Source organism: Vipera berus (genome assembly GCF_964194415.1).
Source record: "Vipera berus genome assembly, chromosome: 1".
Taxonomy (NCBI): Eukaryota; Metazoa; Chordata; class Lepidosauria; order Squamata; family Viperidae; genus Vipera; species Vipera berus.
Window position 1 is genome coordinate 89,099,772 of NC_138202.1, and position 27,217 is coordinate 89,126,988.

General features: G+C 41.4%; 1 protein-coding gene across 1 annotated transcript in view; it reads left to right on the plus strand.

The window, feature by feature from the left end:
* The window catches only part of NELL1 (neural EGFL like 1), a gene marked incomplete at both ends in the record, with an annotated part of 595,597 nt that overhangs the window by 136,091 nt on the left and 432,289 nt on the right, over positions 1–27,217 (plus strand). The window contains one exon of the mRNA XM_081332330.1: positions 20,499–20,669. Within this exon, the coding sequence (XP_081188456.1) occupies positions 20,499–20,669 (171 nt within the window). The remainder of the gene's footprint in view (positions 1–20,498; positions 20,670–27,217) is intronic.

Consider the following 27,217-nt stretch of genomic DNA (forward strand, 5'->3'; position numbering starts at 1 on the left):
TTTAGAAACAGATATTATACAACATGCCAGTTTATATAAGAGAAGGTCATCTGCTATATCTTCTGACAGTGAACTGTTTAAGAGAACCTTCTCTACCATGGCAGCTTCTAGTTTGGTTGGACTAGAATGGTCTTTCATGAGTATCCAGTTTAGGACTCAACAGAGAGTCACAAACTGTGTCCAAAACGAAATGGGAAGCCAATATAGCTTGTCCATGATTGGTATAATGCAGTCAGCAAAAGCCTAAAAGAATGTGGCTGCTGCATTTTGCATTAATTGCAGGTTGCATATAAGAGCTGTGGTGGTAAAGTGGTTAGAATGCAGCATTACAGGCTAACTCATTGCTTACTGCCAAGAGTTCGATTCTGACTGGCCCAAGGTTGACTTCCAACTTTCCAAAGTTGGTAAAACGATGACCCAAATAGTTGGGGGCAATATGCTGAATCTATAAACTGCTTAGAGAGGGCTGTAAAGCACTGGGAAGCAGCATATAAGTCTCAGTGCTAAGTGCTATTGCAATTTTTCAACTGCAGCCATATGTTCGACTGCATTAAAGTTATATATATGGACAGTGATTTCGATCAATTTACTGTACATAAATGTACTGCTGATAAACTAGAATGCAGGAAACTGTCCTATGCTGGGTGAAATAAAATAAATAGAAAAACACTGATACTGACATTTCTTAAACTCCACTGAAGATGTTACCTAGTCCAGGGCTTTTCAACTTTTTCATCCATTGTACCACTTTTAGGATATGACAACATCCGAGTACCACCAGATGCCTAGCAAGGTGTCAAAAACTTGATGACCAAAAAAAAGGAAAAAAGTGATGAAGTACAGGTAGTCCTCAACTTACAACAGTTTGCTTACTGACTGTTTGAAGTTACAATGGCACTAAAAAAAGTGCCCCCCCAAGCCACAGCCGAGCAAGACACCTGCTGCCTGCACGATGGCGCTCTTCCTCCTCTCCGAGGTTTTCATTGTTGTGAGCATTTCTGTTGAGGATTGGCAGCAGGGGTGGGGTGGGGTGGGGTGTTTGGTTTTTATTTCCCCCATCTGCTGGGTGGTTGCAGCAGGTTTTGGTCACTTCACATGACCCTGGGACACTGTGACCATCATAAATATGAATCAGTTGCCAAGCATCTGAATGTAAATCACAAGACCCTAGAGATGCTGCAACATTCCAGCTGATTGGTGCTTCTTCTGGGCTCAGCAGAAGCTCCAGGATCAGCGCCGAGCTCCAGCTGGAGCCCGGCGCTGATCCTGGTGCTTCCACTGAGCCCTGACAGCCCTGCAGCTCCAGCCATCTCTTGCTCAGACTTGTGCAGTGCTCCACTGGTTCAGCTCATTCCCCTCCCCCACTACCACTTTTCTAGGATGGTCACGTACCACCTGCTAGGTGCCAATGTACCACAGGTGGTACCCGTACCACTGGTTGAAAAGCCCTGACCTAGTCTGATAATGAAATGTTAGGAAACCAGCCCACAAGCTCAGAGAACAAACCTTCACCCACATCCTACTTTGAAGCTGCAGATATTCACCACTATTGCAAAAGAATGAAGTTTATTTGATTGTATTCAGAAGATACAAGGATTGATCAACAGTTGAAGCAAGCAAAGAGGAAGGTTGACTGAGCAAAGGACTTAGCTTGTGGGAATAAGGGTAACAAAATGTATTTACTTCTTCAACCTTACTACATCGGCAGTCAACCCACGACTGTATTTCAGGTAACCAGGCCCCTCCTGGATCATATGAATAATATTCTCAGCATCTATCAGATAAACTTGATTGACTTCAGTTGAAGTTCAACTCTGGCTGGAGAGTAACTGAGGCATGTCTGAGCCTTGTTATCTGAGAAGAGTTTGAACTGGTTGATCTCGAGGTCCTTGTGCTGTGAGTTTGGCCACTGCATTCTGGATCCATATCTCTTCTGGTTGCTCAAGGCCTGCAGGGAGGTGGCATGTGCTTGGGTCCAAGTAATGGTTAATGCCTTGTGGGAGGGAGTGCTATTGCATGTCCTCAAGAGGCCATTCTTTGACTCAGCAGTGTTAGACAATAGTTGGTTGCTTCCTGTTTGGATTACTGCAATGTGTCTACATAGGGCTATCCTTGAAGACCACCTGGAAGCTACAACTACTGTAGAATGTGGCAATGCATGTAGCGATGACAGCCTCTAGATTTATGATAAGCTGCATCGGTTCCTAGTTTCCACAGGGCCAGCTTACGTGTGGGACTGCCTCTTCTGAAGGATATCTGCCTGTCTTGCCATATTGAATAGAGTAGGCATGTTCTTAATCCCCTCCTTTAAAAGTTGCCATCTTATGGGACCTAGGAAGTGTGCCTTTCCCATGGCAGCTCCTGCCCTATGAGAACATGCTTCCGATGAAGTTTGGCAGGACCCTACCATTTTATCCTTCCAAAAAAGCACTTCCCCTCCCCCCCGCCAAGTACAGGGATAAGATGACATTTATGACATGAACTTGCTGTGGAAAGCATGTGAAAGTTTAATGATGGTGCCAGATTTTCTTTTGTTTTATTTTGGTCTTAATACTTGTCCTTTTAATATTTTTACAGTGTGTAGATGTTGTTTTATCTTTTGGTTGTAAGCTATCCATAGTTTGGTACCAGATGGGCAGCTATACAAAATGTTTTAAATAAATAAATGTAATGAAAGACTCTCAGAATAATTACAAGGTGCTCTTGTATTTTAGTATTTTGGGTCATATAAAACAGCTATACATTTGAGTTACTTGATATTCAGATTTGGATGGAGCTGTGAATTTATACCAACGATTCAATGACTAAAGATGAAACATGGTAGTCAGAGTCAAATCTCTTCATTAAATAGCCTAATGAGACAATTTCTATCTCATGCAACAATTTGGCCATTAACCATGTGTTACATTTTTCATTATGCTGTATTTATCAGGAATTGCTTTTGAGGTAACATATGAAAAATCATTCCTTTATAAACCATAGAAGTTTAAGCTGGTTCTGGAAACATATTTTTAAATCCTATAAATGTCTAACCTCTTTTTGAGTCAATGTACTAACAGCATGCTTAATGACATCAGTGTCAAATTTAGTGATGGGTGGACATAATTTCAATAATGGAATATATGTTAATACCTTAAAGGTTAGAATGGGACAATTCGCCATGGCCAACTTGCTGCAGGACAATTCAACAAATACAAAAGTTAATTCAATGGAATCATGGCCAGTAATAGTAAAATAAAGAAAGTCAATCCAGAAATATGAGAGTTACAATAATTTTGATGAAAGCATGGTCACTAATAATAAAAGTAACTGAATGAAATGATTAATACAGCATTGAATTGTCCAGTGAGTTGTCCCGTGGTGAGGGGTCCTGCAGCAAGTTTGGCCATGGCAAGTTGGCTGTGACGAGTTGGCTGAGGGGAGTTGTCCATGACCTCTTACATGCACAATTGGCAAATCTTCATGCTTCCAGTCAAACTCAGAAGGGATCCTGTCCTACAATTCTGTGGATTTGTGGGTGAGGTTATGTATGTGTGTATGTATGAGAGAAGCAATGGTAGTATAATATTTCAATAAACCATATACCAACCATATCCCTTAACAGTTTGATCTAAACAATCAATCTTTTAATCTTGTTTCACTTAGACCAGACATGTCAAACACAAGGCCCGGGGCCCAGATCCGGCCCGCGAAGTGGTTTCATTTGGCCCGCGAAGCCATCCTGGAAACAGTGAGGGAACAGCCCCCACTGCCTTGGCCCTGGCCCAGAGACCCTCCTCCTGCCAGAGACCCTCAGATCTGTCCCACTCCTGCCCAGGCCCCCATAGGCACCCTTGATGCGAACGATGTAGAGCTGGCCACGCCCACCCAGTAGGCCATACGCACTCTAGCCACGCCCACCCAGTAGGCCATGCCCACCCTGGCCACGCCCACCCGGCCCCCTGAGGGCAACCGCAATGCTGACGCGGCCCTCAATGAAATTGAGTTTGACACCCCTGACTTAGACGCAATTTTTAACCTAACTTGTTCTACTTTCAATTTTATATTTATGTATTTTTATTTTTGAGCCATTCTGTGTGAAGGAAGTAGTTTTCAAATACATTTGGTAATAACTTGGAAAATCAGGTTATGTAGAATATTCCAAAGGAGTGCTTTATGAAACACTTTGCATTGGATAAAGCATTCTTCCTTCATGCATTGAAGCTCAAATAAAGCTATTTTTAAGGGCTTGCTTTGGTCCTCTGAGCATGTGTATGCATGTATAGGCAGTATTTCTTCTGAGAAAGCTAGCCTAGTAAAGGAGATTTATGCATGTACACACATGAGCTAGGAAGAAGTTGGAAATAATCACACAAATTTTCCTCTGTGTTTTAAGGAGGGACACCTAGTTTGTGTGAGCAGACTTGGCAAAAAGCCCTTCAAAGACTAGGCATAGATCAATTAAAATATAAGTAAGCCTGTCAGCCACAGATGAAAATGCAATCTACTAGTTGCTTAATAAAGAAATAATGCATAGATAAAGGCTACACAAGACATCTAAGCCACTATGATAGAAATCTACATAAACATAAACATTATAAATATCATAGATAAAGCTGAACTAGTCTCCAGTAAAACAAATATATTACATATATTTCTATCTATTTATAATATATTACATATATTACATATTTATTTATATTACATATATATTTATAATATATTACATATATTACATATATATTTATAATATATTACATATATTACCTTGGGGTTTTTTATAATTAAAATGGTTTCATTTTGAGGGGTGTATCACTTCAATTCAAAAATACTTTACCTTGTATGTTATGTATTTAAAGTTAAATAACATGTTCCCCTCACGTTCATGAGGGAATCCCGGCAGCCATCATAAGGCTGCCGCGGCAAGCGGCCGATTCTGACAGCTGTCAAACTGCCGCGCAAGCGCAGTACACTGACAGCTGTCAAACCGGCCGATTCTGACAGCTGTCAAACTGACGCACAGGCGCAGTACACTGACAGCTGTCAAACCAGTCGGGCCGCGCATGCGCAGACCAGCCGGAGCTGTCAAAGCCACCAGCTGGCCCCGGCAACAACCCGCTGTCAGCCGAGGCTGCCTCAGCCGGCATCTTCTGATTGGATGCCGTCGTGTGGCGGGAGAACCCCGCCTGTTCATTGGTTCTGTTAAAGTTGTTGATATTGCTGTTCCCTATAAATAGCAGGGATTCCCGGCGGTGCCTCGCCCGGGACCTCTGCCCAAAATAAACAAGTTTGACCGTGCCTACTGTCTCCTGGTCATCCTTCGGAACAGTCCACCTGGCGACGAGGATGGGATGCGAGTCTGCTTGTTAAGCTGAAGTCACTAGCTGAAGCCACGAGTGAAGGAGGGAAGCCGTCCCACCAGCTGACACCGCTGAAGTCACTCGCTGGATAGGGAGAGCCCTCCACCTCCGCTACCCACAAGCAGACCCGCGGACCGGACAGTATGGCCAACCTTGGGCACGTCAGAGAGTTCGACGTTTCCCAGCCAGAGGGCTGGGAATCGTATCTCGGGCAAGTTGAGGGGTACCTCCTCGTCAATAACATCGTCGAGGATCGCCCCAAAGCCGCGGCGCTCCTCTGCCTCAGTGGCCCCGCGGTCTACGATGTCGCCGTAGGACTCTGCAGCCCGGATCCGGTGGCCGCCATGCCCTATGCCGAGCTAGTCGACCGCCTCAACCGCCATTTCTCGCCAAGACGGTCCGAACTGTACTGGCGATTGAATTTCGCCCGCCAGTTCCAACGACCAGGCGAGTCAGCCAAATCTTTTATCGCGACGGTCCACCAGGCGGCCAGACGCTGCCGTTTCCTGGACCTTGAAGACCGCATCAGGGACCAGGTCATCGTCGGTCTTCAAAATCAGAAACTTCAGAAGAAGCTTGTCACCAAGCCGACGATGGACCTCGCCGAGCTGACTATCGAAATCATGGCTTACGAGGACAGCCATAGGGGAGACGCGCTGCCGCAGGGAAACCCCTTCAGCGGGTCAGTCCATCAGGACTACCCTAGAAATCCCGATCCGGGAGCAACCGAACAAAGGAGCGAAGTGGACGCCATCCGTCCAAAGCCTGCCAATCCCCAAGCTCGCCGTGAAGGTGACAGAAGACCAGACCGGCCGGCCGGAGGCCCCAAAGATCCTGCCAATCGCCCCAAGTGCGCCAGCTGTGGTGGCAACCACGCCAGGGCATCTTGCAAATTCCGAAATGCCAAGTGCCACGGCTGCGGCAAAACCGGTCACATCCGCTCCGCCTGCCGCAGCACGAACCGCGAGACCCTCCATGATTTGGAAGTCGCCCCGGAAGGTAATATTCCCCCCCCAAACCACCTAGGGAAACCCCCCGGTCATCTGTCATGACCACTAGCACGGACCAGGGGCCCTTAACCACCAGCTATATCCGCCCTAAGGTTAAAATTCAAATCCGCATTCAGGGAATCCCTTGTGAGATGGAGGTGGACTCAGGGTCCTCGGTCTCCATCTTATCCTGGGACACCCTGCAAGGAATCGCGCGTCAATGCGGACAACAGTTCTCCCTTACCCCCTCAAAAATTCTTTTGGCCGATTTCCAGGGCGCCCCGATCAAATTAAAAGGATAAACCAAACTCTCAATTAACTACCAGCAATTTCAGGGCGAACTCACAGCCCAAATTGCAACAGGCAAACGAGCCAGTCTCATCGGCCTCGACTGGTTCGAACCTTTGGGAATAAAAATCATTGGCATCAACCACTCTCAGTCCCGTCAACTTGAAGCTGTCTGCCACCAGTACGCAGACGTATTTGACGGGACTCTAGGGAAATACAATGGCCCCCCATAGACTTAAAACTAAACCCAGAAGTCCTGCCTATTAGAATCAAGGCAAGGAGGGTCCCCTTCGCCCTCAAGTAAAAAATTGAAGCCGAGCTCGACAGGCTATTAAGGTTAGGCGTCATAGAACCCACTGAAGGGGGTACTTGGGAGACCCCCATTGTCACCCCTGTCAAGCCAAATGGGGAAGTCCGCCTCTGCGCGGACTATAAAGCCACCCTGAACCGTGCTTTAAATCCCCACGCCTACCCAGTCCCAGCTGTCAGGGACGTGCTCTCCTCCATTCAGGCAGGAACTATTTTTGCAAAACTCGACTTGGCCCACGCATTTCTGCAACTGCCAGTCTCTGAACAAACAGCCGATGCCCAGACCATAGTTACCCACCGCGGAGCGTTCAAAGTGAACCGCCTGCAATTTGGGATTGCTGTGGCACCAGGAATATTCCAGGAAGCCATGGAAAGAACCCTTAAGGGAATCCCAGGGGTCTGCCCCTATTTCGATGACGTGCTCATCGCGGGGGAATCCGAGGAAATACTAGCTGACAGGCTGCGGGAGGTGCTACAAAGATTCCGCACTGCCGGCCTCAAACTAAAAAAGGAGAAATGCTCCATCGGAGTACCCACCACAGAATTCTTGGGCTACAAGATCGACGCTAAGGGAATCCACCCCACGGATTCCAAAGTCCAAGCCATCAGGGCAGCCCCGCCCCCCAAAAATAAGGCGGAACTCCAAGCCTTCTTAGGACTCCTAAATTTTTATCATGCTTTCCTCCCCCACAAGGCAACCATAGCAGAACCTCTCCACAGGCTGCTTGATAAAGGAGCCCTGTGGCTCTGGACCCAGTCCCATGATGACAGTTTTAACAAACTTAAACAGCTCTTGTCCAGCAAGTCCACAGTCACCCATTACAGAGAGAGAATGCCCCTCTGCGTCACATGCGACACCTCTCCCTACGGCATAGGCGCAGTCCTCAGCCACCTTCACAGCGATGGAACACAATCCCCCATCGCTTATTACTCCAGGACCCTATCCAGAGCCGAGCGCAACTACGCGCAAATAGATAAGGAGGCCCTAGCATTAGTAGCAGGAGTGAAGAAATTTCACAACTACCTGTACGGTCGCCCCTTCACGATTTTCACTGACCACAAACCCCTGCTAGGGCTCTTCACCTGGGACAAATTAACACCGCAAATTTTATCCCCCAGGATGCTACGCTGGACCACGTTCCTAGCGGCTTACTCATTTAAAATTGAGCACAAACCGGGGAGGGAAATGGGTCATGCAGACGGACTAAGCAGGCTGCCCCTGCCCACCCTGGAACCAGACCCGGCTCCTGCCGGCCAACTCCTGGCAATCCAGGAACTGCCGGACCGCCCCTTATCGGCAAAGGACATAGCTGCGGCAACCAATAGGGACAAAGTCCTTGGAAGGGTTCTAACATGGGTCCTCACAGGCTGGCAGTCCACCTCCCCGGGTCCAGAATTCCAGCCCTACTTTCTTAGGCGTCATGAACTGTCCGCCCACCTCGGCTGCATCCTGTGGGGCAGCCGTGTCATCATCCCTAGCATCCATAGGCAACAGGCTCTTGTCTCCCTCCACGAGGGCCACCCTGGTGTGGTCAAAATGAAATCACTCACCCGCAGCTACCTATGGTGGCCAGGGCTTGACGCGGACATTGAAAATTATGTAGCCACCTGCTACATGTGCCAGCTGACCAGACCACCCCCCCCACATGCCCCCGTTCACAAGTGGGAGGTGACTAAGAACCCCTGGTCCAGGGTCCATATCGATTATGCCGGCCCCTTTCAGGGCCAAAACTTCCTCATAATCGTTGACAGTTTCTCCAAATGGCTCGAAGTCATCCCTGTCGCTAGCACAACCACAGCGGCCACAATCAGGGAATTGAGGAGGGTATTCACCACCCATGGGTTACCAGATGTCTTGGTGTCCGACAACGGGCCCCAATTTACCTCTCATGACTTCCAGATTTTCACCAGGGACAACTTGATTAGGCACGCCACGTCCGCGCCTTTTCACCCCTCCACGAACGGCCTCGCAGAGGCCATGGTGAAGGCAACAAAAGACTCCCTCAAGAAAATCATCTCCGGAGACTGGCACTGCAGACTGGCGAAATTCCTCCTGGCCCAACATTCCACCCCCTGCTCCACCACCGGCAAGTCACCGGCCGAGCTCCGTTGGGGCCGCCGTCTGGTCACCAAACTGGACCGTTTGCACCCCGACAGGGCAGCCGCGGAATCACAACACACACCACCAGTCAAAACCTTCCCTCCCGGCCAGCCCATCTGGGCAAAGAACTTCGGGGCCGGGGACAAATGGCTACAGGGCGTGATCTCTAACCAGACTGGCCCAGTCTCCTACCAGATCAACTTAGGAGACGGAAGGCTCATCAAACGTCACGCCGACCAACTAAGACTCAGAGTGCTGCAAAGCCGCACTCCCCAAACAACCCCAAGTACGCTAATCGCCCCTTCCACACCGCTAATCACCCCATCCACACCACACTTGCCACCGAGCCCAGCGCCGCACGACCATGATGTCCCCGACAGCTCCGGAACTCCAAACCCTGAATCTTCCCCCGCCGGGGGAAGGAAGGACCAGCCCAGCGCTAATCTTCGCCGCTCCACCAGACCGCGAAGGACTCCCTCTTACCTAGCCGACTACGAATGGGCCGGCAGCAGAACCAGCGAAGCCGAGCCTAGTTGAAAACTTCCAGAGGGGGGGGGGAGGAAGGGGTGTTATGTATTTAAAGTTAAATAACATGTTCCCCTCACGTTCATGAGGGAATCCCGGCAGCCGTCATAAGGCTGCCGCGGCAAGCGGCCGATTCTGACAGCTGTCAAACTGCCGCGCAAGCGCAGTACACTGACAGCTGTCAAACTGGCCGATTCTGACAGCTGTCAAACTGACGCGCAGGCGCAGTACACTGACAGCTGTCAAACCAGTTGGGCCGCGCATGCGCAGACCAGCCGGAGCTGTCAAAGCCACCAGCTGGCCCCGGCAACAACCCGCTGTCAGCCGAGGCTGCCTCAGCCGGCATCTTCTGATTGGATGCCGTCGCGTGGCGGGAGAACCCCGCCTGTTCATTGGTTCTGTTAAAGTTGTTGATATTGCTGTTCCCTATAAATAGCAGGGATTCCCGGCGGTGCCTCGCCCGGGACCTCTGCCCAAAATAAACAAGTTTGACCATGCCTACTGTCTCCTGGTCGTCCTTCGGAACAGTCCATTGTAGATATTATTCAATATTATTCATTGTGGATATTCATATGATTTCTGTGCTGAAATCTTGCCTTCCGGTGTTTTGAAAGTTTCCTTTTCTTGCAAAAAACAAAACCAAACCTTGGCATTATTTCTCTAATTCTCAAGTTTTTCATTTTCTTGGGAACATTGCACAATGTTTCAGAGCTTTACTGTAGTAAAGAGGCAAGGGAGACGATTGATTTATTTGTACCCCTGCATCACACTTCAGTCAGTCAGTCAGTCAGTCAGTCAGTCAGTCAGTCAGTCAGTCAGTCTGTCTATCTATCATCTATCTATCTATCTATCTATCTATCTATCTATCTATCTATCTATCTATCTATCTATCTATCTATCTATCTATCTATCTATCTATCTATCTATCCATCCATCCATCCATCCATCCATCCATCCATCCATCCATCCATCCATCCATCCATCCATCCATCCATCCATCCATCCATCCATCCATCCATCTATCTATCTATCTATCTATCTATCTATCTATCTATCTATCTATCTATCTATCTATCTATCTATCTATCTATCTATCATCTATCCTATTAAATAGCTCTATACGAAAATTGCCCAGAAGTTAATAACAGTGAAAATTTCACTGGAATTGTCTTTTCCTTTGAAAGCAGAAATTCAAAAGCAATTTATTTTCCATTAAATTGAAGGAAAGTGGCTGGTGGGAAAAAAGCAGAAAAATGTTTGGCACCCAGTAGATTAAAAATATTCGAAATAAAAGTTGCCCTTCCCTGTTACATTCATTTCGCAATAAAAAAATTCAAATAAAAATTATATGCATCCACCCAGCAATAGAGAATAAATGGAATTCATCTCCCCTAATCCATTAAGGTTTTGGAGGGGGAGACTAATTTGTTTTTTGTTTTTTGTAACATTAAATTAGTATATGATGTGAACAGGAAGCAGAGCCTCACAACTGTGCACACCAGGCAGAAAGCACATTTTGACTTGGAGAAAAATAATAGATGTTCCTGCACCACATGGCAGAACTGGGTTCATACATAGTCAGAGAAGGTGGTGTCTGCCTATCTTGTATGCGCTTGAAAGTTAAGAATTGGGTCTGGTAAAGATTTGGGAGGAAAGTTGGAAAGAAGATTCCATTTTCAAAAATAATATATGGATATTCCTAAAGTGCTTTTTCAAAAGGCGATTGGACTTTTTTTTCCCCTTGAAAACATTTTGCTTCTCATCCAAGAAGTTTCTTCAGTCAAAACTGAAGAATTAAATGAAGGAAAAGCACCTTTGGGACAAGTGAGAATGAGAGTTGTCTGAGAATCTCCGTAGATAATAAATAGATATGTCCATAAGTCAGGGGTCCCCAACCCCCGGGCCATGGGCCACTTCTGGGCCTTGAGCTCCCCAGAAGTGGTGGGTGAACATGGATGAGTGCACGTATATGTGCATCCCCACTTGTGCAAGCAAAGCAGCGGGTGAGTGTATGTGTGTGTGCAGTGTGCTTCACTTGGGCGAGCAGTGGGCATGCATTCCCGCCACTTGTGCAAATGGAGCTACATGTGCTTGCCTGCCATTTGCATGGGATGATCTCCTTTCTCCTTGCCAATGGTCCGCAAAGCCAGAAAGGTTGGAGAACCCTGTACTAAGTGACCAGGAATCAGACTAGATTTTTCAAAGAAGGAAAAGAACACTTCGAAGCTTAGGAAAAAAAATTACTTACATATATTATAGTACACTTGGATTTTTTAAAAACGTTGTGTAATGGTATGTGTGCATGACTTTGGGGAATGAAGGGGGAAGAGGTACTGCCTAGTAAATAATCAGATAAAGGAGGCAGGAGCCCCCAGTGGCTTAATGGTCAGAGAAAGAAAGTTAGGAAGTATCTATCCTAATTCAGCAGGCAGTTAAATGTAGTGGTGGGAAATTTGTACCTTCAGACTTGCAAGATTCTGTTAATGTAGCCTTATAATAAAATAGAATTAGTTCGTCTGGCTGTGTTTCACCTCTAGTTTACTTGGGAGGGCTGGCAGCTTGACACATCTTACAATATATGCTATAAAACACTGAGCAACCAAATTGAATTATCTTGCTTGTTAAGTTAAAGTATAAATTATTATGTATTTCGAGCATTAGAATGAAATCTTACCCAGGTTCACTTCTAAACCAAGAATAAAAAACACAGGCAGTTGCTTGAATTGGAGGGGAAGTCTTTTCCGAAGAGCACAACATACTGAGTCAGCTGTCGGAGGCAGGCATGGCGAGCCTTCCTCCACAGGCCCTTTAAATAGGAAAATGTTTGCCTTTGTTCCTTGAAACCATGCAAAAGTGTGCCTGACTTTTAGGCATTGCAAGAAAGTGCACTGAGCTGGGTTTCCTGGAGGGAGCGCTCTGTGTGGTAGTTTCCGCTTAGCATTGCAGATTGAAGTGGCAATCTCTTTGGGGAAAATATATATTTTTTGTTATTTAATTAAGGAGATCTTTGGCATCCTAGAAGGAATGTTTATCTGAATAAACTGGTGCTTTCTGCCACATTTTAATCTTTGTGCTAAGCCCATTATAATATCTTGCTCTTTGCTCTGATTATAATTTCTAACCTTTTGCCCCAATGAACAGCGGGAAGGCTGTATGGACAGAGGAAAAGTGAATGGTGGGATGGCTTGGTTCCTTCCCACAAGAGGATAATTGTATAGAAGTAAAATAGATACTGAAAAATTATCCTTTTCTTTACCATTTATTGCTAGATGTACATTGTATGCTAAAAATCTACAATTGTTTTTTAGTTGGAGCATTATTTGGGGGGAAATTTACTGTTATGACAATTATTTTAAAGATTGTTTTTAAAAGTAGCAATCACATTTTCCGCTGATTATCATGAGCTGTTAGAATGTTTCATAATTAAATATCCCTCCCACCTTAACTTACACAATAATTTAAGTGGTTTCCTAAATAGGGGCTTCCTTTCAAAAGGAAGGTGTTAAAAATCGAACAAAACATTTATCTTAGCTTTGAATTCTAACCCTGACCCTATGGTAGGGAAAAAAAGTGTAACAAATAAAATTGATGCTGCACCTTCCCCACTTCCATCTTGTGGACATGACACAGATCAAACTCAATGCCTTTCTTTGACTAATCTTATCAGATCCCAACTGATCCTCCTTACCCCATATAAAACGCCAGGAATTCTATCTAAGGGAAAGATTAGAAGCCTTGTTCACCCACTCACTATACAGCCCGAAAGAAGCCCTAATAAGGAATTGCCACATAGTAACCAGGGAAGAAGACCCAATCTTCTGTCCCATCACCCTGATCATCTCAACATTCCACAACTTTCACAATGGATTTATTTAGCAATAACCACAGGTACCTGGATAAAGATTTGCCTAGCTTCTCCAAATTGGTCAGCAAATCAGATCACTAGGATTTCCCACCTTGTAGCCCTTAACTTGTACAAAAAAAATCTTTGCTTTTCCATTGTTCCCTCTTTCTTGTACAGCAATGGTTGCTATAAACATGCTTTTTCTGAGTGTTGTGTTCTGTACTTCAAAATCCCCAATTACATTTCCATCAGTGGTAAAAAGCTGACCTTTTCTAAATGGCATTTGCTTTATCTGTTTTGTATTAAGGAGCCCAAGTGGCGCAGTGGTTACAATGCAGTACTGCAGGCTAACTCTGTCCACTGTCTGAAGTTTGATCCTGATGGGTTCAAGGTTGACTCAGCCTTCTATGCTTCCGAGGTTGATAAAATAAGGACACAGATTGCTGGGGGAAATATGCTGACATTGTAGACTACACAGTGTGCTGTAAAGCATTATGTGTTGGTATATACAGTAAATCTAAGTGCTATTGCTATTGCTATTATGTGTGTGGGGAAAAAAACACAAGATGGTTGCGGGAACCATGCTGCTGAAGCCAGGCCCTATAGATATAATGTGATCCACTAAAACAAAGGGCAGGGCTTCAGTCACACAGTTGTTTTAGCCATCCTAACTTTTCTGAACCCATTAATGCTTCTAGCAGGATATTTTCTCCCTTCCTCCCTCCCTCTAGAGAACTTGGAAATGCTTGTGGTTCTTTTGCCAAAAATATCTGCAAGTACTTTTAACAAGAAATGAAGGTTAAAAGAAAAGGGTTTTTTCCCCATCCCCTTTGAATACCAGTTAAATAAACCCTATTTAGCTGCTTTGTCCCAGCTTGTCAATTTAGATACAATGAGCAAGAAACATTAGAATCCAGATCACTTTCTACTATCTAAGCCCTAATACTTTCATTTCAAGATATTCATCTTTAAGTACTACAATAAAACAAAGACAGACAGTCACAAAAGACAGCTTGTTCTCCTCCTTCTGTTCAGGAGCACAGTCACCAAAATAGGGCTGATGCAAGATATTTTTCTGCTTCCACCAGATAAGATCCTTCCATCCTCTGTATTTCATTTATAAAAACCAACCAGGTTGACAGTTGCATTTGACTTCAACCCTTCCACTATATCTGCAACTAACAAGTGCATGACAGGATCTGATCATACAAGTGTGACCGTTCCACCAACATGAAAGGGCACAGTGCAGAGAAAAGGTATGAGGTCAAAATACAGTAACAAAATCAAGAATAGAAAATGAAATATCTAAGTAGGAAAATCAAAGCAACGGTGTTGGGTCATGAATTCTATAATATAAGATGCCGAAATATTTCCTTTCAGTGACAACCTGACAATCTAAGCATTGCATAGTTATATAAAACCCTTTGCATCAGTCATAATTATTTAAAATTCTCACCAAAGTTTTACCTCTATTATTACTGTGTACCCGCCACTATATTTTTTAATATCAACTTTAATATGAATGAATAGAAATGTCTAATAGAGATTGTCAGTCCTCCAAGTCATGGTTGTCCCAAAGGTGCTTTTTCACAAGGCAACTGGACTTTCTTTTTTCTCATTGAAGATCTTTCTCTTCTCATCCAAGAAGCTTCTTCATCTCTGACTGGATGGTGGGGAATGGAAGGATTTATATTCCTTGCAGACAGCTGGTCATTTGCATTCTTTTAGAGAGATGTTGATGCCACCTGGAGGCTTATCTGTGTCACCAGAGTCACCTGAGTAGTGCACATGGGTGTGGAGCCTTCTTGGAACTGTTGAACATCCAGTCAGAGCTGAAGAAGCTTCTTGAATGAGAAGTGAAACGTCTCCAAAGAGAAAAAAGAAAGTCCAGTTGCCTCGTGAAAGAGCACCTTGAATAGACAATGAATAGAAATCCAGACTAGATTTAGATCACAACACACTGTTCATTACAAAGCAGTTCACAGTGAAAGCCACAAAATGTTTATTACAAGATGTGGTGCTTTTTGTTTATTTTTGATAAGATTAAAAATTAATAAAAGATTATGTAGTTAAGGTACCAGGCTAGAAACTAGGAGACCATGAGCCCTAGTCCCATCTTCAGCAAAAGACCAGTTGGGTCATTTTGGGCCAATCACTGTGTCTCAGCCTTTGGAAAGAGAAAAAGGCCAGTTCTAAAAAACAAACTGCCAAGAAAATTGCAGTGACTTCTCCAGGCAGCCACCAGGAGTCAAGACTGACTTAAGGCTACCTATGCCTAAAAAGGAAGATTAAAAATAGCCTTCTTTCCAGTTCCATCCATTAAAAGCTCAAAAACATCCTGTCTCTTTTTATGGAACATAAGAATATGTGGCTACAATAATGACATTGGCTTAAAAATGTAAATTATGCAATTATGCCTCAGATGTCTTCCATCTGTGATCAAAACTCTTTCACTGATACCCTGTTCCATCTCTTCTTTATTATTTGTCCCAATTTTCCCCAAATTATTCCCTGATAAGGAGCATGTATCCTATTTTTTAGTTCTTGACTCTTCAAGTTACCCAACTGAAAATGCAAATGCAACAATTAAAATTGAATATAGCTAAATACAGTAGTTGGACTTAGCTCTCTTTAAAGTGTGGCATGCCCATCTGACTGAGGAAATTAAAAGCTGCTTTTCTGCCTAAAAGAATCATGAGGGAAAACTATCTGAATACTTCAAGCTGGGCATTAAACTTTAATTGCAATAAATAATATAATATATTTATGGGGTTGAATTCAAAGAAGCACGCATAGAATGAAGCAATTCAAGAGGTTCCATGATAATTCATACAATATTATAAAAGGAGGTTTTCACAGTAGTTCGTACCTTTCTACTAGTATATGAGGTTTCACCCTGTCTTTCCTAAATCAAGGAACATATTTATGTTTCATCTTGTTTTTCCCCCTGAATCAGTGCTCTGCATAATATGCAAAATATATTATGAATAAAAGACAGCTCCTGTCAGAATATGAGCATCTTTTAGATTTAATCAATTCTGAGACTTTTATTTTATCTTTCTTTAATTTAAATGTTAGGGTTCACTGAATATTCATGCAAATCATCACTCTACTGTATATTGATGTTATTTTCTGTTTGGAGAAATCATGTGTACAGTATTTATGAATAAGACTGATATGATTACAATCTGATGCATTTTAATTGTTAGTGAAAGTAGTTAGCAAAATGGGTCACAGTGGGGTTCCTATGTGAATAGGAAAACTTAATCAATTAACCAAATCAATTAATCCTAATGGGACTATGTGGGACTATTGTAGTTTTTAGTCTCTCCTGAGGCCATTTGAGAACAACAGAATAACAGAGTTGGAAGGGACCTTGGAGGTCTTCTAGTTAAACCCCCTGCTTAATAAGGAAACCCTATACCATTTCAGACAAATTGTTGTCCAATCTCTTCTTCAAAATCTCCAGTGTTGGAGCATCCACAATTTCTGGAAGCAAGTTGTGGATGCTGATTAATTGTTCTAATTGTCAAGAAATTTCTCCTTAGTTCTATATTGGTTCTCCTTCTTGATTAGTTTCCATCCATTGGTTCTTGTCTTGCCTTCTGGTGGTTTGGAGAATAGGTTGATCAAGAGGTATAGCCCTTAAATTTGTGTGACATCGGCTGCAGTCATTCCACTACCATTTTTGTTCTCTCCAGTGTACATTTGAGTAGATTAAAAATGTAGGAACTAATTTCTTTTGTAGCTTCAGAAGAAAGTGCAGTTACAAAACATTTAAAATCCTAAATAGAACTTCATTAAAAGTACTTGTCTCCCTGCTTGCTTTGATATTATAGTGCTGGAAGCAGCTTGTAGCTTTTAAAGACTGACGTCTTTTTGATTGGTGACAGCAACAGTAAAATAATTGCCAGTATAACATTCCATTTTTAGGTGCTCTTATTCAAAGTTTCTTACTTTCTTTGACTTATCTTTGATTTTTGTTTGAGCAAGAATAGCCATTTTGTTCAGGATATATATTTCTGTTTTCTAACGAAATTTACTGTATATAATTTTAACTTCACTTCCTCAAATTCCACTTTAGGTGGGAATATTTATATTATAAAATTTAATTTTAGGCTTGAACACATTTAATAGATGTTCATATTACACGAGTAGATAGTAGAATAACTGATTTAAGTTCAATTTGTCCATTCTTTTTTTTGTTATCAGATACATACTTGCATACCAATTCCTAGTCAAGAAAGTGCTCCTTAAGTAAGCTGATTACAGTTTTTCATTCAATAGAGCCATTGATTAGTGTTGTGTGGGTTGTTTTTCCATCTTTGTGCCAACCTTTGTTGATCAAGCAAGCAGATTAGAGTTAAACAGTTTTTATTTATTTATTAGATAGAAATCCTGCTGTGCATATTGCTTGGTCTGCTAGGCAGGATAGGAATTTAATGGATAAAGAGGTACAAATAATTAAGAAGAATACACTTTTCAAGGAAGCCTGAATTTAAGGAATTTAAATGCTCTCTCCCTTTTTATTCACTAACTAATCTTGCAGATTCATCCACTGCTATGTTTGAAAGAAAATGGAATTAAAATAAATAAATAAATAAATAAATATTTTTTACCATTCCCAGTCTTGGACAGCTGGCAAGGCAGAGATTTCCTAGCAGAAGCACTGCTGATATGTGTTGGGTTTTGTTTTGTTTTGCTTTGTGCCTTCAAGTCAGTTTTTGATACCTAACAAATAAGTCCAGATAAGTCCGTGCAGCTTTTTTGAGAAGGTTTGTGGAAAGTGGTTTGCCATTGACCTCTTTCTAGTGCTGAAAGAGAATGACTGGTTCACAGCTACTCAGCTGGCTTGGTGCCTAAGGCAGGACTAGAACTCACAGTCTCCTGGTTTTTCTCAGTTTTTAGCCTGATGCCTTAAGCACGACACCAAAGTGGCTCTATAATATACACCTTTGATCTACTTTTGAATAAAGCCCTTTATACATTGTAGACAGCAGCAAGTGGTTTGATTTCTCTACTACTAAGTTCAGTATTTTATTTATTTATTTTTATTTTAATTCCATTTATATCCCGCCCTTCTCCGAAGACTCAGGGCGGCTTACAAGCTTAGCAGTAGCCTTCATTCTATGTATATGCCTGCTTATTAGGGCTTTCATACACCCCCCAAGCGGCATTATTACAAAGTCAGCTTATTGCCCCCAACAATCTGGGTCCTCATTTTACCTACCTCGGAAGGATGGAAGGCTGAGTCAACCTTGAGCCTGGTGGGACTCGAACCTGCACTAATTGCAGGCAGCTGGTGTTACTTAAGGAGGCATTAGCCCACTGCTCCACCAAGTACAGCACCATTTTGAAGAAAACCTAAATTTTGGCTGGCTACTAAAATTCTATCAACTGTAATCCAAGTGTCAACCTTCTGAGATAGGCCAGGTCGAGAAAAAAAAATCCTGCAGGCACTCCTAGAATGCTTCTTTATTATTGTATTAACAGTATTGTAAAAACTGTAGTTGTACCTTTTTAAAGACAATAAGGTCAAGACAGTGTTGTTCTGAGACAACAACAACAACAATAATAATGTTGGAATGCACCTTGGAGGTCATCTAGTCCAACCTCCTGCTCAGGCAGGAAACCCTATATCATTTCAGAGAAATGGCTGTCCAGTCTCTTCTTAAAAACTTCCAGTGTTGGAGCATGCACAGCTTCTGGAGGCAGGTTGTTCCACTGGTTAATTGTTCTCACTGTGAGGAAATTTCCCATATTTTTTATTTCATCAGAGGTGAGGCGCCATTTCACCTTTCCCCCTTTTTAAGCCATGAGTTAAGTTCTTCTACGAACAATTTAGCTACCAGGCTTTATTGTCATCAGAATTACTTTTGTCTTACCATAATCCAGACTTTTACAGCCCAAATACTGTGATCTTGTATTGTCTGTAAGTCATCCTTTGATGTGGTTTGCACTCACATTTGCAACCACAGAAAAACGCAAATGGAAAAAGGAAAAGTTTGGAATTAGCAGATACTGTCCTATTAAAGAGAAGCCCTTCCAAGCTGGGTGAATGTCTTAGATAATCACAGCAGAGCCATCGATCTGGCAATCTGCAGCCTCCTTGACTTCCTATGTATCACTAAATCTCCGGGGAAGATATGTCTTTTCCTATTGGGGTTCTGCATATTCAGAACTGTGAGCAGCCGAGGAGGTTTCAGTATGATGAAATTCTCTGGAACAGAAACAAGAAAACAGTATTACTTTCCTCTACCTTCTACAGTAGGAAAATGGGTATTAAAAATAAATGGTCAAACACTCCAGGGAAAAAGTAGAAAAACATGATCTTTTCATATGAGCAATTAAGCAATTGCTAGGCTGATTTTGACACAGCATTATCTGAGATGATAATTACAGGTAGTCCTGAACTTATCACCACAATTGAGTCACCACAATTTCTGTTACTAAGTGAGTGGGACAATTGTTAAGTGAATTTTGCCCCATTTTGTGACCACAGTTGTTAAGTGAATCACTGCAGTTAAGTTAATAACATAATTGTTAAGTGAATCTGGCTTCCCCATTGACTTTGCTTGTGAGAAGGTGGCAAAAGGGGATCACTTGACCCCAGGACACTGCAACGGTCATAAATATCAACCAGTTGCTAAGCATCTGAACTTGGATCACATGACCCTGGGGATGCTTCAATGGTCATAAGTGTGAAAAACGGTCATAAGTCATTTTTTCCAGTGCTATTGTAACAGTCTCTAAATGAACTGTTGTAAGTCAAGGACCACCTGAACTAAAAATAAGTGGTCAAACACCAGAGGAACAAAGTAGAAAAACAATCTTTTCATATGAGATGGAAAGTTTTAAGGAATTGCTAAACTGAATTTGACACAGCATTATCTGAGATGATAATACACAACGGATCACCTCTACTGTGGAGTTTGATTGAAACTGACAGCATTGGCATAGTTTTTCAATTATTATTTCAAGGAATTTTTTAATTACAGCAGTTTGCATTGAATCTTATAACACATCGTGCATAATCTTATAAGCATATCATGTATTATATATTATCCTCAGAATGGAATTGATTCTCTTTGTTTTAAATGCAGTTACTTTGAACTGGAAAGCAGCGGCCTGAGAGATGAAATAAGGTATCACTACAGATTTAACGGAAAGACAAGAACAGAAGTATTTCCGTATCGGCTAGCAGATGGACAGTGGCATAAAATTGCATTGTCCCTCAGTGCATCCCACCTCCTGCTTCATGTGGACTGCAATAGGTAAGCTATTCTTCATGAGTTTTCCCTCCCTGCCATCTCCCGCGAGTAATGCCTGCTCCCTCAACATAAAACTTAGTACTGCTGGATAAAATTTGAAATGGAGTTTTATATGCTCCAAAATGTCAATTGAATATCTGAGTGAAAAGAGAAAATGGCATGATAATTAAGTAGCAAACCTCTAGTTGCTAATTTTGGAGTGGTGAAAAGGTATTAATGTATTGCATCATTCTCTAGATATCAGTTGAAGTGCAATGCACTGTACAGTATAGTCTATTTTTTTCTGAAGAAGGCTTCTCTCAGCATGCATCTAATATCTGAAGGTATAATTGTAGCTTCTAATTTCTTTTCATGTAGTAAGTGCCTTAAAATACTCTTTAAATTCATTTTCAAACAAGACATTTGAAAAGAAAAGAAAAGAATGGAAAAGAATGAAGACACGCCTAAATCCTTTTTTATACTTTGTAAGAAGCCAAATCTGAATACTGTAGCTCTACTTTTTTCTTAGATAGAAAGCAAATCATATACTTGACATTGTAACATTTATTTGTAAATAATAACATGAGGCTTGTATAGAAGTGGAGAAAGAGTATGGAACCTAGACCTAAGTAATGTTAACTGAAGACTTTTTCTCTTAATACCTTTGAGCAGGTACTTTTTTATATGTGAAAGCATACTTTTAGTACATTAGGTTTTGTTCTTATTTTGAAAACTTAGCAGTTGTTTGCTTAAAAATATTTAATATTTAAAGTTGTTGCCTGAACGTTTATTTGAGCTGGCATAATGAAATGAGAAAAAGATCTCTAGGATCTGTAAAGTATAATCTTTAATAAAAGTATTGGTTAAAAAAAGAGAAAAAAGATTTGCAGGGAGAAATTCCTGATATACATCCTGTGTTATTATTCAAAGGTTATCAATTTTCAACTGTTTTGACTATCCAGGATAACTATTTTAAGAAACAAACATAGAAGTATGTCTTCTTTTACACATTTTTATTGACAGGTATCATAACAGAAATGGCTAATTCTTCAAACCCAGAATTTATTTATGTATATATCCAAGTTATAATTATATGGAGGTTATTTGCCTGAATAAAAGAATGGCTAATTGTTGAACATTCTGACTGATATTTATTTCTTGAACAGTGTAGAAATTGATTTAGTTTATATGACACACCAGGTGCACTAAGTTTTTATTGGCAAAATATTAGAAATATCTTTTTTACATTAGAATGCTTTAACGGCTTATTATAATAGAAAATTATGATATGTGCTTCTTTTGAATATGCTTGTCAAAGATCACTAGTTCATATGGAAAATGATGGTTTGAGTTTAACCCTACTACACAAACATAACTGTACAGTATAAATAATAGAATATCTACAGTTCGTATTCCACAACATATGTAATTGGTTATTTGGATTAGTGTACTAAGGGGATACCAAAAAGTGTTTAATTAATGTCATTGAACCCCAAAGAGTTAAATATAATTCAAAACAGGCCCAATCATGTATAAGGTTAAATAACTCTAAGTGGGAGAAGTAGCTAAATCCAGTCACTTGACCAGTGTTTTGCAAACTAGTCTGAGAAAACCAGCTAAAAGAAAAGGAAAGTATGAAAGGAAGTCTTTATCTGGGTGGTTTTTTCTTTTCTTTTTGAAGAACTGGAGGTATATTTTGCAATGTTGAGTTTTTCTTTCCATCACGAGACAGAACTCTATCATAACGTGGCTGCCTCCGCTTCCCCCCCCAGAGTTCCAACAATTTTTGCTTCCTCAGCTGAATCTTCCCAACTGTTATTCTTAAGGCACCTTTGAAGCCTTCTTTGCTCTCCAAAGGACTAAGCTGTCAGCAAAACAATGGCTGTCAAGAATTTCCAGGAAAGACCATGGCAGAGAGAGTTTATTTTCCAGCTGATATTAGCATAATAAAACGCCACTGAAACTTTATACTTCTTTGAAAGATCTGACACTTGTGTTTGGAAGGCATCATCTATATCTTCTTGGTGATCTGAGATGAAGGCTCCAGAAGAAGCATTGATTTTATTTCTTTCTCTACTTATTTTAACCCAGGTGTTCTCTACATTAATGTTCACTTAAATTTCTGAGCAGGAATGAATGTTTTAAATATACAGTTCAACTGATCTCCCCACTTTCTGTTGCTTCTTTTCTTTTATACAAATGCTATCCTTCAATTGCTATGTTTCACTCATGGAAGTCATCTCACTGTGCATTCATTGCTCAATCATATTTGTTTTCTTATACTAACAGCTCAACAAGACAAACAAGATGTTTCTTACAATGCAGATATGCTTTGCTTTAAAGTAAGCAAACAAACAATATCTAGCATACAATGTGTATGCTAGATTTTTTGACTGTAGTGTCAGAGAAGAAGGTGAAGTTGTCTGATTAGAACTCTGATCCTGGTAAGCTTCTGATACAAAAAAAGCTGCAAATATATCAGTGGATAGCATTCACAAGAAACCTCTACTGCTGTTGCTCTTTTAACTTGGAAAATTTCATGCCCATGATGATATTCAGATGTTCACAAGTGTAGCAAGTCTTAACATTTCTATTTTTTTATTTTTAAATTTTTCTTACTTTAAGTATTGTGAACATTCTGACTTGGCCTCATAGCCAGAGAATTTAATCTTGATCCTGAGCTTGTGTTCTTAGTGTATATTCTACCACAATAATAAGGTAGCAATTGTGGCCAGGGGCCCTTTGCACAATTGCCTGTTGTGTGCTAATTGTGTCTGTACCTGGATTGGAAGGTCTTGCTTATTGTTATTCAAACCTTAGTTGCCTCCTGATTGGATTGCTATAATGTGCAGCACAGAGGGCTGCTGTCATGGTTCTGACAGATGAGACCAGTAAAAATAAGAATTCTGAAGCAATTGCTTTCCTCAAAGAACCCATTTAATGGCTATATAGTATCAGCATGAACAAAGGTGAAACCAAGTCTGAGGTTTCCACCCCCTGGATACAAAGTTTCAAGTTGAACCTCCCATCCCTACAATGTGTCATAAATCACAATCCCCAGTTAACTGCTTTGGTGGGCTGAAGCTTCCGTTAGAGTGCCCGCCAAAGGTTAGATTGAGTGACCTTGGTTCCCACAGAATACTTCTTGTTGTGTCTAAGATAAGAGAATGCCTCTTTCCCCTCCCATTACTGTGGCAACCAAGAGCAAAGTGAAGATGGCTATGGCTAGATCTATGCAATGGTTGACAGCTGCCCTTGAAGACTGTCTGCCAGCTTCAGTTGGTTTGGAATACAACATAAGTCATCATGGGTATAGTTCATTATACCCATGTAGAATGCAGCACAAGTCATTATGTGTGCCACTCATTACACCTATGTATGCATTAGCTCATATCAAACTTCTAGATGTGATTCAAAGTGCAGGTTATCTTGAAAGCCCAAGAAAGCATAGACCAGCTTTTTTTCCAAGAATATCTGTTGGTTCTCATGCTCCCATAATATTAGCCTGCTCCAGTTTCCCCCTTTTAAAAACATTGCTATAATGTTTACAACATTGTTATAATAAATATGGAACTTAGGAAGCAGTCTGCCTCTATTCTCCAGGATCATTTCCTCCTACTATAAGACAGGTCCCAATTATTCTTGTCTTTGGAAAAAGAGCCAAAGGACTATAGCTCGGCAGTTGGAGACTCAAGTGCCGTGAGAAGGAGTGAGCTCCTGTCACTTGTCCCAGCTTCTGGCAACCTCACTGTTCAAAAGCATGCAAATGCAAGTAGATGAATAGGGACCATATATAAGGATGCGGAAAGGTAACAGCATTTTGTGTTTTGCCATCCACTTGTGCTGCAGCATGATGACTGCAGAAACTCTTCAGACAATGCTGGCTCTTTGGCTTAAGAAATGGAAATGAGCACTACCCCTAAAGTCGATCACAACTAGCAGGGTAAAACTGCTGGGGACACCTTTACTTTTTTTTACTTTTGGAAAAGCAGTTAGGACCTGGATTTTTCCCTTGGCATTTGGGTCAGTTGTGTAGAGTCCTCTTTTGGTTGTTTAATTACGCAATTTGATTGACATTTTATACATAGGTCATTCTTTTGCAATGATATATTTTTGTTTATGTTTATTTCTGTTATATACTGCTCAGAAGTATATTGACTAGGGCAGGTTATAAACCCAATAAGTAAGTGAACAGACACATGTAACTTGATCATATGCATTTTAGTATGGGGAAATGGCTATAGCCTAACAAATGTATATTTTCCCAAAAATTTCTTTAATAGGACATATACAGGAATACCATTTTAAAGATCTGTCTGGTGATTCAACCTGAGATCTGATGAAGTAAAAAATGAAGGTATGGTAGAACATGAGATAATGCAACTTATAAAGTGGCTGTGGAGACCCAATATACATGGATCTTTGAAGCCATATCTTTTTGAAGGAACCCCTCCAGTAAAGATTCCCCTGCTTTTTATCTCTTCATGATTCTGATACCCCAAGAATTGTGGCAGTAATATTCTTGGCCAAAACTTAGATCTAACAGTGTATTTCCATTTAGCAAAAGATTCCATTAATCAGTTGATTTTGGAGAAAGAATAATAGAAATAATAGTAATAGAACATTATACCCTATTTTGATATTAAATACTTCTAAACTGAGAGCAGGCATATTCAATAGAGCCGCTGATGCTAATGACTGATTGAATGGCATAACCACTTTTAATACAGGAAGGACCAATTTCTGCCTTGTTAATTGATCAGTGCATTGTTTTTTTTTGTGCTCTAGTGACAAGGTTGCACTGTAATGGTTGAGGAATCTTTCCATCTCCGACTTAACTGCAGCCTGCTTCTTGTTCTATTTCTCTACCAGATCAGGGGAGAGAAATTGCTGGCAGATAGGTGAAACTGATTAAAACGTGTTTCACTCGATAAGTCCATAGTCCTCACCACATTATTCTTCTGACAAGATCTTGTACTCGGTGTGTGTGGGTGTAGGGCTGAGTAGTGCTTGGGCTTCAAAAGCACGAAGAGGTTTTGAAATTCATAGGGGCATGGATTTAGTTCCTGTCTACCACTCATTAAAGCAACAGTACCTTTCCTGAGGGAAAATCATGTTTTGCTTAAGAAGCTGCACACAAGTGCTATGTTTGTACCTCTGCACACCCTGAACTGCTTCATGAACTGAGAGAAAATTGCTTGCCCTCTAGAATTTCTTTGACACAGTTCTTCAGCATCGGTCCTTCCTCCCTGCTCGTTCAGTTCCTCTCTCATCTTTCCAATTTTGAATGCTGCAGCGAAAGTCTTTAAGCTAGGCTCATACAGTTCCTGAAATGTTATAAACACTGCTTGAAAGGCTGCATGAGACAAAATGAAAGAAAGATAATGAACTTAATTCTGCCATCCTTAAAGTCCTGACTGTAATTAACTGCTTTTAAATAACTGTGATAGATAGATAGATCAGATGACTTAGCTCCTCTGACATTCATATGCCTGATAGAGTTTTGCATTACATTTTTTCCCCTGCAGGATAGAAAAGCTTCTGCAATGTCTAACTGATAACATTTCAAAAGGTAGAGCTTCCTAATTATAATAGATCCTGGGTTTTTTTTGGTGTCACTGAGTGCCAGTGAAGTAATTTGCAACCTTGCTAATAGGATATATGAAGTTTTCAGAATTATAAGATCAGCAAGTTGGGTACTCAGACAATATATTAAGAAAAGGATAAATATAAAGTAAACCAAATGTTTTCTGATGGAAAATTCTTCCCAGTTATTTAATCCACTGAACACAGTAGTCCTGAAGGAAATCATGAAAACACTTTTCAAAATTTTGGGATACTACTTGGTTTTAATTTAGCCTTTAAGTACTAAATAGAATACTACCTAAAATGAGGGCTGGAACAGTGATAGATATGTTGTAGGTAGTAATGGATGTTCAGTTAATTAATGCCTTTAAAACATGTGTTTCATCTGGTATACTCTACTGCCAAGATCGTAAGAGAAATTCTTCCACAGATACGGCTGAGAGTAAATTTAGTTATTTCCCCTCTATTGCATCCATGCTGTGGCAAATATTAGCATGAATTATGCGTGACTAATATTAATATTTTCCTAGAAATACACACACACACACAGAGAGACACACACACAGGCCAAACTTTTCATAATATTTAAGGTGATTTTCTATCTCTCCTTCACTTTTAAAAAATTATCATATGAACGGTAGTGTTTGATTCTTTATTTTTCAGTTACTTATTTTATTTCTATCCTGCCTTTGATTTTTTTTTTACAAATAACTCAGGGAAGTGAACATACTCAACACACCTTCCTCCTCCTATTTTCCCCATAACAACAACCCTGTGAGATGAGTTGGGCTAAAAGAGAGTGACTGGCCTAAGGTCACCCAGCTGTCTTTCCCAATTTTCTCCAGCCAGAGATTGCCTGACTATCGGACATTGTGAATAGGTATCTCAATGGAGGCTGTAGATTGCAGGAACAGAAAACCTGATCATAGTTAAGATTTCATAATAGATCAATTCTATCAACCTTGATCCTGAACCTGATGCAGATG